Raw genomic sequence first — 13,565 nt, forward strand, 5'->3', positions numbered from 1 at the left:
AACCTTTCAATTAGATGGTGCCATTGTGATGTGGACCTTACTTGTGGAAAGGCTTTCTGCTTCTTTTAAGTAATATTGATTAAAATATGACTTTTTTTGTCTTTCAAAAGGAGTATTAATGGTTGTTTAAATTCATATATTTCTGCTCCTATATATAAAATGTAAAATATAAGATATAGTTTCTTAAAGAACACTCAATATATATTCAGATTTTTTGGTAGATAAAAATATTTGTTAGAGAAAATAATTACTTTATTGGTTCAGAGACCAATATTCACATTCATGCTATATATGGGGTTGTATAATACCGTAATTTCCAGGTACTTAATAGGTACTTATTAATTGGTAACAATAATAAATAGGACTTTACATTCTTAGGCATAAAATTAAAGCAACAATAGTGAATTTTTATATGGAAATTTATATATTAGAATATTAAATGCCAGCTATCTTATGACAAATTAACTAGTTATGGTGAATAGTTATAGTAGTTGGGATTTGTTTATGAGATAGCATACCAACTTGATTCATGAAAAGATCATCGTGTAATGTTTATTGACTACTCACACATTCTTGGAAATATCTACCCATCTTATTGAAAATAGTCTTTGTAGTCCAAGTATGTTTCTAGTACCTGGCACCATGGAACGTTTTATGAGCAACATTCAGAAAAGACAGCAGAAGAACCCCAAAGACCCCTTTATTCTTCCCTATAAAACATTTCTTTGGCCATTGTGTCCTGTTACACATTAAATATATACATTTCATCTTTATTTTAGGCCTTCTGTTTTGTTACTTTTTTTCATGAACTAGTTATTGCCCATTTGTTATTTAACTGTGTCCTTAGGACATATTTGAACTTCAAGTGATTATACAAATAAATCTTGGGGAAACAATTATCACTTTGAATAAACAGCATGTTATTAAATTAACAGTCCCAGATTATAGCACCCACCCCTCCTTGAAATAGATGAGGCAGAGTCTATGAATTTCATGATTGCTGATGGAGTATTGAATATTGCTGTTGGCTTAACTTTGAAATGAATATACTAATGTAAATGTTCTCAAGTTGTTTATTTCACTTGTGTTTCTTTAATCATTTAAAAATAATGGTCTACCTTTACCTTCAATTAGTATTTGGTTGATAACATTGTATGAACCATATGGTAATATATTTTTGAGAAAAGATTTTAGTTGTTAAGCATCCAAGAAATTGACATTGTTTTTAAAGATTGTAGATCTTTAGGATGTAAGTGTATAAGTATTTGGATATATGCAGGGACTTTGAGTAAATCATAAGATATATTACAAATTACATTATGCTGAATTGTTTCACTTAAATTTAAAAATGCATTATAGTAATTGATAGTATGGTGATTTACCCTTTGCCTGACTTTCCTACATGCACAGGAAAGAAAATCCAGTTATTATATGCTTAATATGATCAATATAAAATATTTTAAAATTTTCAGTTATTTCTAAAATTAACCATATTTCAACATTAAAAAATTAAGCACCTGTTTATTGAAGCTGCTTCTGTCAAATACAACTGCTGTATAATGAGTTTGGAACAACTTTCTTTTCTTTTTTCTTAAAACCCTTTTATCAGATCCGTATCCTGCAAAGTTTTCATATTCTTGACATAGTCAATAAAAATTCCTTAGGAGAGGTGGTATCTTATGCTAGTTCAAAAGTTTAGAGAATCAAATTCATGTTCACGAGTTAACACCTTTCAGAGAAGATACTGCCTCATTTTTTTTAACCCATTTTTTCCAACAGAAACAGCTTTGTAGTTTCTTGATATACATGCAGGGTAGATACTGTGAATCAGAGGGGACCAGATGCTGATCTAGGTTTTCTGGATATAATGAGTCCTTTCCTATCTCCCAACCTTCAAATTTCAATCTCAAAACACTGGCTAACCCGAGTTAAGATAGCAGATGAGTTTCTTTGAGTTCTCCAATTAGTGAAATATGCTGGGAATGAGCGGTGCATTGAGCTTGGAGTAGAGTTTGGTTCTGCCTGGATCAGCTCTAGAGAAAACATACATCAGTTTTCTCTGCAATGAATCAGGCCTCACATCAGAACATGCCTAAATGACATTCTCAGCTATTCTCTGATCTACACAGTGGACTGCTATTCAGTTTTTAGCACCACTGTCTTCATCCCCAAGCTGTTTCTGTTTTTTCTTTTTGTTTGTTTGTTTTTGTTTTTGTTTTTTCCTGAAAGGCTTTTGGTGGAGTTTCTACAGAGAAAAAGACAACAAGAATTAGGGAGAATGCTTTATTATAGAAACTAGTCATTTGTGTATTCAGCAAATATTTATTTAAGTAGCCAAGCACAGTGGCTAGCTAGGAGCATTGGACTGTAGGCGTAGACATCAGGGGTTAAAAATCCAGATTCACTGAGTAATTTTAAGCAAATTGCTTAATCTAAAACCTCAGTTTTATCATCTATAAAGTGAATACAATAATAGCCAAACTTCACAGTTTGGTGAGATGATTAAAAAACATGAATACCTGTAAAGTGCCTGACATATAGTTAGGTTTCAAATGTTAAATACCATTATTAGATGTTATCATATCTGCTAACTGACTGGGAGGAAAGCTTTCTTTCTTCGCAAGGTAGAAGTTAAAAGGGATTCTTTTTCCACGTGGCTCTAGTCCAAAACACCACAGGTTGATACTTAATCTTTATGGAAATTATGACAAGGCATATTTCTGGGAGAAATACACCGATGTTTAAAAGCGTGTGTGCTGATTTAGTTACTTGACAAAAAATTTCAGGCAGATCTGCATTTTATATGATTGTGCCCTAACATTTTATGAGGAAGTGAATTAACTACAATCTTTACTCAAACTCCCTGATCTTTGTCTATTGGCAAGCTGTCAGTCATGACTGAATTGGTGGTATGACGATCAAAGTCCGCAATTATGAACGCAAGAATTAAAGATAATTACTTCTAGACAAGACTGTTTTAGATTAACCTTCAAGTCAACGGTCTTTACATCCTACTGTGGGTCAGTTGGTACTCCAAGATGATTTGATTATACATCGTCCTATCTTTTCTTTTTCAAAGTTTATTTATTTTGAGAGAGAAAGAGTGCACACATGTGTGTACACATGAGTGGGGGAGGGACAGAGAGAGAGAGGGAGAGAGGGAATCCCAAGCAGGCTCCATGCAGAGCACGATTTGGGACTTGAACTCACAAGGTGTGAGATCATGACCCGAGCCAAAATCAAGAGTTGGACACTCAACTGACTGAGCCACCCAGGCACTCACCCTATTTTTTTCCTAAGCATACCATAACCTGGGAGGACAGAGCTGGGGAAGAAGTGATTCTATTCTTCTAGAATCTTACTGCATCTAGTATTTATAATCTAATGTCTCAAAACAGTTACCCAATTCAGATTAAAGAAGATCTGATTTTGCCTAGCAGAGATATTTCATTTTTTATAATGTTTACTTCAGAATTGGAATTAGTATTTCATACCTTGTTCTAATGGACTTGTCATGGTTAAATTGAGTTAACTTCATATACTGGTATAAAAAACTGGTAATATTAATGTAATAAGATAATATGTATCATTCCATCTAAAGTTTATATTGATTTCTTATAATTATAAAGTATGTTTAAAAATATATTTTATGATTCTTTGTGTGGAAAATATATTACACATGAAGATTAAAAAAAAACTTCTCCATCTTGCATTTTTTCCTTCATCCGAGGCAGTATATTTCAACTATAAAGTATGTAACAGTGTCTGTTTTAGCAAAAAAAAAATCCACCTTTTGAAGCTATAAAATACACAGAATTGAAAGCTGACACCTAATATATTTTTCATTAGATACAGATGTTTAATGTAAACTCATTCTTTAAGTATTCAGCAAAATCAGGCTAATGAAAATTTTTCAGGTATAATGTATAAAAAGTAAAAATCATACCTTTTGGTAAATTGCTAATAACTTTTTAATGAGAGACATTTTTCTTTTTATAATTGACAAGTTCTTTTAAATTAACTGTAATCATCTTGCCACTTACCATTATGAATAGAATCTTTACATTGCCATGGAACTTCATGAAAGACAAATACATAAAGAGCTCTTTTATTTTTTTATTTATTATTTTTTTTTAATTTTTTTTTCAACATTTATTTATTTTTGGGACAGAGAGAGACAGAGCATGAACGGGGGAGGGCCAGAGAGAGAGGGAGACACAGAATCGGAAACAAGCTCCAGGCTCTGAGCCATCAGCCCAGAGCCTAACGCGGGGCTCGAACTCACGGACCGCGAGATCGTGACCTGGCTGAAGTCGGACGCTTAACCGACTGTGCCACCCAGGCGCCCCCTAAAGAGCTCTTTTAAATGAAGATAATCTTATAAGTAATTTATAAAGGGATCCTTCAACAATTTGGAGTAAAATTTACCTTCTCTACGTCAAAATGTAAATTAGGTAATTTTGAAAATATTTCTAGTACTTATTTTTCCTACTTATTTCCAGAATTACTTTCTTACTAGACAATGCAGGCCAACATGGTGACTGCATAACACAAATTTTGCTGGACCGGCCTTTTGTATCTCCAGAATATTACTTTCATTCCTGAATGAAGTTCAGCTGCATACAATTTTGAAATAATAGTAGTGTTGTGTAGGCTACCTCTGTGGTGAGTAGTTAGGGCTTCTGATGTTTTGCCACCTGCAGAAGTCATCATCCTATCTGGGGGCTAAAATGCGAAGCATCCAGTAGGGAAGAAAGAACATTTTTAAAAAGTTAATTGTCTTTCCTTCTTTACCTGCCCTTCCCCCCAAACCAAATCAAACAAACAAAAAAGAATTCCAAACAGATGTTTCTTGAAATCCAAATATATTCTATGTTGTGAGTTGAACTTTAAGCCAGGACTTTATCTGTTGTTCCAGTTGGGTTATTTTTAGGTGTTCATGGAACTGAGCTGCATGCGTTGCCCTTACGATAAAAGCTGCTCCTAAGAGAGTCTCAGTACAAAACTTTAAAGCACTCCTTTTTTCCTTTTTTTTTTTTTTTTTGGCTTTAACTTAACCACTCTTTACAGAAATAATACCCAGCATTTTCTCCAAATTTTCCAGCAGTTTGTTTCTTTATTTGTTAATTTATGTGCTCACTGAACACATTATCTAGGTGCCTACTATGGTAATATCATTATACTTCCCTCTGTAGGACCACACACACACACACACACACACACACACACACACACAATATTGCCCCAAGAGGTTTGAGGAAGACAATAGGTGCTTTTGGAGCACCTGGGTGGCTCAGTCGGTTGAACGGTTGAGCATTTGACTGGCTCAGGTCATGATCTCATGGTTCACAAGTTTCAGCCCCATGCGGGGCTCTGTGTGGACAGCTTGGAGCCTGCAGCCTGCTTCTGATTCTGTGTCTCCCTCTCTCTCTGCCCCTCCTCTGCTTTCTCTCTCTCTCTCTCAAAAATAAATAAACATTAAAACAAGAGGTTTACAATGAGATACCACCTTACACCTGTCAGAATGGCTAACATGAACAACTCAGGCACCAACAGATGTTGGTGAGGATGCGGAGAAAGAGGATCTCTTTTGCATTGTTGGTGGCAATGCAATCTGGTGCAGCCACTCTGGAAAACAGGATGGAGGTTCCTCAAAAAACTAAAAATAGAACGACCCTACGACCCAGCAATTGTACTCCTAGGCATTTAGCCATGGGATACAAGTGTGCTGTTTCGAAGGGACACATGCACCCCCATGTTTATAGCAGCATTATCAACAATAGCCAAAGTATGGAAAGAGCCCAGATGTCCATCGATGGATGAATGGATAAAGAAGATGTGGTATATATATACAATGGAGTATTACTCAGCAATCAAAAAGAATGAAATCTTGCCATTTGCAACTACGAGGATGGAACTGGAGGGTATCATGCTAAGTGAAATTAGTCAGAGAAAGACAAAAATCATATGACTTCACTCATATGAGGAATTTAAGAGACAATACAGATGAACATAAGGGAAGGGAAACAAAAATAATATAAAAACAGGGAGGGGCACAAAACAGATGAGACTCATAAATATGAAGAATAAACTGAGGGTTGCTGGAGGGGTTGTTGAAGGGGGGATGGGCTAAATGGGTAAGGGGCACTAAGGAATCTACCCCTGAAATCATTGTTTCACTATATGCTAACTAATTTGGATGTAAATTTTAAAAAATAAAATTAAAGAAAAAAGGAAAAAAAAAGTTTGAGGAAGACAAGAACTTTACACAAAGCATATTACTAGCAGTAGAAGAAGTTTGGAAAGTTACCAAAATGAGTGATGCCTTTGAGTGTGGCCATGTAGAAAAGAGAGCAGTGTACACTGGGAGAATCTCTTTGTGGATTTCTGATTAAGGAAAGATAGAACTTGGTCAGGCAGATATAAGGTAGGAGGATATTGTAGACAGGGGCCCACCAGGAAGAAAGGCTTGGTGGTAGGAATGGGAAGGTCTTGCTAGAGAAACAGTGAAGGCACTGTGTAGACCAAGAATCAAGGAGACTATAAAGATGCTAGGCTAGAAAAGTGGATTAGAGGCATAAGGCTCATCCTTTGGATATGTTAAAGTGGATATATTTCATATTTTGGGTAGCACAGAAGATTAGGGACTATGCAATAAAGAAGAATAATGACCCAGGAAGGGTAGTGTTTAGCAACAATAATTTTAGCAATGAGTGTGATATGTATTGGAGAAGGAAGTTGAGGATACAAGGAATAGCCATTGTTTTTGTTGCTAGAGGTTTAAATATCAAATCATGAAAATCAAAAAAGAATTTTTTTTCCATTTTATTTATTTTAGATAGAGACAGTGAGGGAGAGGGGCAGAGAGAGAGACAGAGAGAGACAGAGAGAGAGAAAGAATCTTAAGCAGGCTCCACACTCAGCATGGAGCCTGACACAGGACTCAATCCCATGACCCTGGGATCATGACCTGAGCTGAAATCAAGAGTCACATGCTCAACCCACTGAGCCACCCATGCACCCCCAAAATTTTTATTAATATTATGGTACCAGAAATAAAAGGAAGTATGGATCTATAGGAGCTGTGACTCATAAGTTATAGGAAATTAAGGCAGGAAAATAAAATATGTTGAAACTTAGAGACTTAGAGTACATGAAAAGGGGAGAGGTTAATTTGGGTTGCATATAAGAAAAAAATAGTGGTTTATAACACTGAAAGAAAGAAGGAATCAGGAGTAACAGGTTTAGGGTATAGGGTTTCGTTTTGGGGTGATAAAATATTCTGAAATTGTTCATGGTGATGATTGCACAAGTCTACTAAAAGCCACTGAATTATACACTTACATGGGTGAATTGTAAGGTATGCGAATTATATCACAATGAAGCCATTATGAAATAAAAGGAAAATGAAGAAACAAAATCTGTTTGGGGAGAATAGAAGAATGAAGACAAACAACCTTTAACTGGTTAACTGCTAGGGATGAACAATGGTAAATGATGGTCATAAGAGCAGTAGAAGAAGCCGAGTGGTTTTGAGGAGAGAGAAAAGCAGAAACTGAACCCAATAATCCTCAGTTCGAGGATGGTGGTAGGAAGAGGAATGGTTAGAGGGGGTAGTGTTTCTTTCAGGGTTGCATTAGTTTCACCTCATCATCTTAATCAGGAAAACAAACTCAATAGAACTTAGAGATGTGGTTTACACATTGGCCGTGCCACTACAGTTGCCAATGGTGGTTGACTTTTCAATGCACTGTGACTCTATTTCAAATTAAAGAAAAGAGAGCTTATGGTGTTCTTGTAGTCAAAGACATAAACAAAACACAGGATGCAGGCTCTGCCTTCTGCCTTCACCTTGTGGGCCAGAGTAATCAAATGGGCTCCTGAGGGTAAGTTGAGTGCATCTCAGAGGTCAAACTGCAATCATGGGAAAAACATTTTGAATTTCGTTGACTGGTTGGTTTTTATTCCTCTGGATTGCCAAGTGGAGGGACTCTCACATAGGATATCTCTTTGCCATTTTGAATGTGAAATAAAACTTTTATGCAGTTGAAATTATGTCATGAACATCTAAAATGTTGAGATTCTTGCCACCAGAGGAAAACATAAAATTCCAGAGAAACATTCTTTTCCTGTGTTCCCATCCCAGATATGCAACCCAGCTGGAAAAGAAGTTTTGGTGATAAAAGCTGTGTGTCAGATATGTTGGCATGAATGTCATATTTGCATTGGGGAATGCTTATGCTTTTATAATTCTCCTTTTTGTTATTGCAGGGAAGGAGATTACGGCAGAAACTTTTATGGAAAAATTGGATAATGGTGCCTTGCTCTGTCAACTTGCAGAAACCATGCAGGAGAAATTCAAAGAGGGCATGGATGCTAACAAGCCTACAAAGGTAGGAGATCCCCAGGCAAAATCATTCAGGAGGCGGATTACATTTGTAGTTGCTTATGAACAGAGGTTAATTTTAGTATTTTGTTGTCAATGGTGCATTAATATGTCTATTAACAAAACACAGAGGACGCATTTTAATCAGGCAACATGTAATTTGCACTGTACATAAATTACATAATCCTTTCAGTAAGTCTAATTAACTAGAAGGTTATGAAAATTGATGGTATTAATACAAAACAAGTACTGTGTATAAGCTGGTTGAATCTGATGTATTGATTACAAATTTAGCACAGAAATAATTTATGTAATCAGGTGATGAACAAAATCTGGTCAAGAAAGATTTACTGAATAGGTCTTTGTTTCCACATAGATTATTATAATAGATCATTGGAATAAAGTATCTGGAGTGTGTAATTTTTTTGCAAGTAGTAGCATTGAACTAAGTAACTTTAGACAAATTACTTCTTTCTGACTGCTCAGATTTCCTTTGTGCACATATTCTTTTAAGATTATTATGAGTTCATAATGAGAGTATGATGCTTGTTATCTTTTTAAAAATTTTTACATTGTTTTATTTATTTATGTTTGAGAGAGTGAGGGAAAAAGAATGAGCAGGGGAGAGGCAGAGAGAGAAGGAGATCCAGAATCTGAAGCAGGCTCCAGGCTCTGAGCTGTCATCACAGAGCCCCACGCAGGGCTCAAACCCACGAACTGTGAGAGAATGACCTGAGCAGAGGTTGGACATCCAACCGACTGAGACACCCATGTGCCCCTGATGCTTGGTATTTTTTGGAAGAAACAAGATAGATGACACTTTTTAATTTTTAAAAGAGAAAGAAAAAGCATAAGAAAAAATAAGTTTAAAATAATGTTGAAAATAGCTTAACATAAAAACTTAAAAATTGTTAAATTTTCTGCAACTGTGGCAAAAAAAAAAGTAAATCTGATTACTCATGTATAGTTTCTTTATGATTACTGAACTAAAATTCAAACAAAACTCAAGCTCCCTAAAATAATGCATTTTTTTTACAGCTCTGTACTTACTTTGGAGATAATATTTTACATCACTCTGTGAAGTACTGTATGCTATATACAAAGCCCCTCCATTATATTTTCCATCTTAGGGGCGCCTGGGTGGCGCAGGCGGTTAAGCGTCCGACTTCAGCCAGGTCACGATCTCGCGGTCCGTGAGTTCGAGCCCCGCGTCGGGCTCTGGGCTGATGGCTCGGAGCCTGGAGCCTGTTTCCGATTCTGTGTCTCCCTCTCTCTCTGGCCCTCCCCCGTTCATGCTCTGTCTCTCTCTGTCCCAAAAATAAATAAAAAACGTTGAAAAAAAAAAAAAAGCAGCTCTTTGAAAGTGTTAGTTAACGCAGTGGTTCCCAAACCTTGCTGCACATTGGAATCACCTGAGTGTCTTTAAAAATGATTCAGACTGGGCTCCTGTGCCTGAACATCTTAATTTAATTTCTGTGGGGTGCAACCTGGGGATTGGGATGTCTCAAAAGTTCTGCAGGTGATTCTCATGGGCAGCAAAATTTGGGAACCACTGTGTTCATCTTTTTTTTTTCTCTATCGGATAGATGCTAAGTGATCTGTGGAAGATCACCAGGCTAGTAAGCGACAGAGCAAGAATTTGCTGTGGACCTTCTTTTTCTAAGCCTCTCATTTTAGCGCACTGTGTGTAGTATAGACATGAAGAGATAGATCATTTATGAACATGCTTATGTCACACTTAGTGTGAGGACGTTAGGAAACCAATAATTCTTTTGCCGTGCTTTCCATTGTAATGAGACTCTACTTCAGCTGACCGAGCAGAAAACATAATGCCTAATAGGAGGACAATTTGTATAGAAGGTTCACTGTGAAATAATTAACAAAGAGGAAAGAACTGCTGGGTGCAAGATTGTTTTGAGATCATTATGTTAATATTGCATTGGTCCTGAAACTTCTATTTATATTGCTTGTTGTTGAGAAGAGAGACCGTTACTTCAATGCTAAGGTCTTGAGCCCTTCATAGTAACAAAGAATAAACAACTCTACAAAGGCTGGTGTAAGGTTTTCTTGTTTTGTTTTGTAAGCTTATGTTTTATAAAACAGAAGCTGAGATCTCCAAATAGAATTGTACGGCCATCAGCTGTAAGAGAACCCCCAAAGCATTAACCTATAATTTAAAGGCTTTGTTCTTGGGCACATTTTGCTTGGGTTTTAGTTTTGTTATTTATTAATTGGACATGTCTATCTTTGATTTCCTTACCTGTAAAGTAGGAGTAATAATTATGCATATATACGTTCCAGAAAACATTGCACAAAAAAGACTTTAGATAAATATTATTTCCCTTCCCTATGTGAAAGAGTTAAGAGATCCTGATGAGAATTTTTGATTTGCTAGAAGAAACTAGAAGAAAAAGATGAATACTTTGTAAATATAACTACTCATAATTAACACGATATATACAAATAGGTGTATCTTTTCTGTAAATCTCCATGAGAATATGTAATAGAATAGTTATGGATCAGGATTTTGATAGCTGTTTCTCCTTTGAAATATTCATTTCAAATTATATCATTTTTATAATACAACTATAAAACATAAAAAAGAAACAAATTAAGTTTTCCTTTCAAAGTGAGTAAAAATAAAGCAAGGTCTTATTAAACTTGAAATACTTCCTTGACTCTAAGCAATTTGTTTAATTAAATATAAAGTTCAAATTTACTCTGATTATAATAAATATATTTTAGTATAAAAACTCAACTGGTAATTGAACAAGTGTAGATTTAAAAATACCCTTTATGATCTCACTTTCAGTGCTCAAAAAATCAAATTTAATTTGAGTTAGAAGTCGACACAATTACTCTTGACTGAATTACCTTCTGTGTCCTTGGCAGAATTTATATATTTTACAACTTACTTCCAACAATATGCAGCTTAAATCAAAATAGCATGTGTCTTACTATATGAAAAAAGTGCAAAGAAGGTTAGTTTTCCTTTTTTACATTTTATGAAATATTTTTCAAAAGATGAGAAACCACATGGCTAATACTTCATTGCTATTACTGTTCATAAATATAATTTTGTCAATCTATCCAAGTTTGATATGAGCACTTTCATAAATCAAATATAATTTTGTTTTCAATCCATCTTTTGTCTAAAACAGGAATAGATGTTATATGAAATTGTACAGTATTTTGCTGTTATTAAATTTAAATTTAAACAAGAGTAAATTCACTAAGACCCAGGTAGTTAGGTTGACATTGAATATTTCCCATAGAAAAACAAGGAGGCTTTCAAATTGCATATAAATAATCTATGGGTTACAATATTACCTGATTGTATGTGTGTGTAATTATTTTCCACCTTGGCACTTTAGAATCTAGGAAAAACAATAGTGGTAAAGACTGATAAGTTGGTTAATACCTTTGCTGAATTAGTGAAACTGTTACATGTAGGGAGATATTAAAACATAATTACTTTTAAAAAAATCAACCACAAACTTGATCCCTTCTTAAGTCATGTCACAGGAAGTCCTTTGTAATTTTCTCCTAGCACTTAAATCTCACATGTTCGTTCTCATAGCAATATTTTTACTTTTCCTAATTGACATTTAATTTGGAGATTTTATAGCCATGTAAACACATTCAGATGAGTAAGTTATACTTGGTACATGTGAAGTATGTCTGTGTTAAGAGTGACTTAAACAATCCTAATACTTGCAAGCCTATTTAATAAATATGTTAGACAGTTTACATCTTTAATATTTGAGTTATAAATCCATGAGTTATATCCTATTCTGGCCTGATAACATATCTCAATGAAAGTAAATGATATCCTATGATTCTTTCTTTCTAGGCATCAATAATAGATCAATAAAAGTAGCCTCTCTCTGTTTGTTAGCTATAAGTAGTAAGTCCTAGCCTTTGCATTTTTTCACTTTGCATGGAAGCAATGCAGAAATTTCATAGAATTAAGCAATAGGTAGGTAGAAGTATTAGAGACTCACGTGCATCAGTTTAATGTATAATTTGGTTTTGATTAACTCATATATACCACAATATGATTAATTAAGTCTAACTATAAATGTTAATATTCCTGGAGCTGAGGACCCTAAAAGGCAAAAATCTAACCAAAATAAATCTTTCCAATATCATATCGGGGTAAGAAAACCAAAATAAGCGATAAGTCCAAGGTCATATTTTATGTTTTTTGATCCTTAGTTACCTGACTCAAAGTTAGCATCTCCAATCAGGACAGAATAATTGTTACCTTGATATATGAACTTTCGCTTCCTGGTCCGGATAGTATTCAACTGTAGGAACCCCTTCTTATTGTGTATTTACTTTTCTTTTAACACCAGCCATCTTGTATACTTGCTGATTTGTATACAAGATTCTCAAGGACTGGGGCATCAACATGGTGCAAATCATTCAAAGGGTTCAACCTCTCTTTTTCTCCTAACATTCCTTTCCATTTGTCTCATTTATCTTGACAGTCTCTGCCCCAGGCATCAGAGTTTTCCTGGGTTAAGAGCTTTCTTTGACTTCAAAGAGCCCTAAATGGTTAGATCAGTTTTGAAGCACAAGAAGGGAAAAGAAAAGAAAAGAAAAAAAAAAAAAAAAAAGCAGTTCTGTTAGCTAGTAGAATGCTACATTATGCTCCAAGGAAGGAACTGAACATTCACCATCTAAATGTAGAATCCAGGCCTTGTTTGAAGGAAAGAACATCCTAGTCAGATAGAATGTCCATAGTACATTTGCCCATCAAGAATATCTAGTTCTCAGGGCGCCTGGGTGGCTCAGTTGGTTAAGCGTCTGACTTCAGCTCAGGTCATGATCTCACAGTTTGTGAGTCCAAGCCCCACGTCGGGCTCTGTGCTTACAGCTCAGAGCCTGGAGCCTGCTTTGAGTTCTGTGTCTCTGACTCTCTCTGCCCCCTCCCCTGCTCGCACTCTGTCTCTGTCTCTCAAAAATGAATAAACATTAAAAAAAAAGAAGAATATCTAGTTCTCTGAGCTGTAAGATAACACTACCTCAGGATGTCTAACCATCAAGGAATTAGATAAAACATAGAGATTTGAGTTTTTCCCCTCAAAATCGATAGCATGTTTTGTTTGGAGAACATCTTACTTATCAAGATTGATTTCAGAGAAATCCAGAAAAGTGTGTTTACTGCTGAAGC

At 35.3% G+C, this 13,565-nt stretch overlaps 1 protein-coding gene across 5 annotated transcripts in view; it reads left to right on the plus strand.

The window, feature by feature from the left end:
* The window catches only part of GAS2 (growth arrest specific 2), a 131,398-nt gene that overhangs the window by 12,957 nt on the left and 104,876 nt on the right, over positions 1 to 13,565 (plus strand). For all 5 annotated transcript variants that reach the window (XM_019812192.3, XM_023239652.2, XM_019812194.3 and 2 more), the window contains exon 3: positions 8,272 to 8,393. In XM_019812192.3, the coding sequence (XP_019667751.1) occupies positions 8,272 to 8,393 (122 nt within the window). The remainder of the gene's footprint in view (positions 1 to 8,271; positions 8,394 to 13,565) is intronic.

This window comes from Felis catus, chromosome D1 (genome assembly GCF_018350175.1).
Source record: "Felis catus isolate Fca126 chromosome D1, F.catus_Fca126_mat1.0, whole genome shotgun sequence".
Classification (NCBI taxonomy): domain Eukaryota; kingdom Metazoa; phylum Chordata; class Mammalia; order Carnivora; family Felidae; genus Felis; species Felis catus.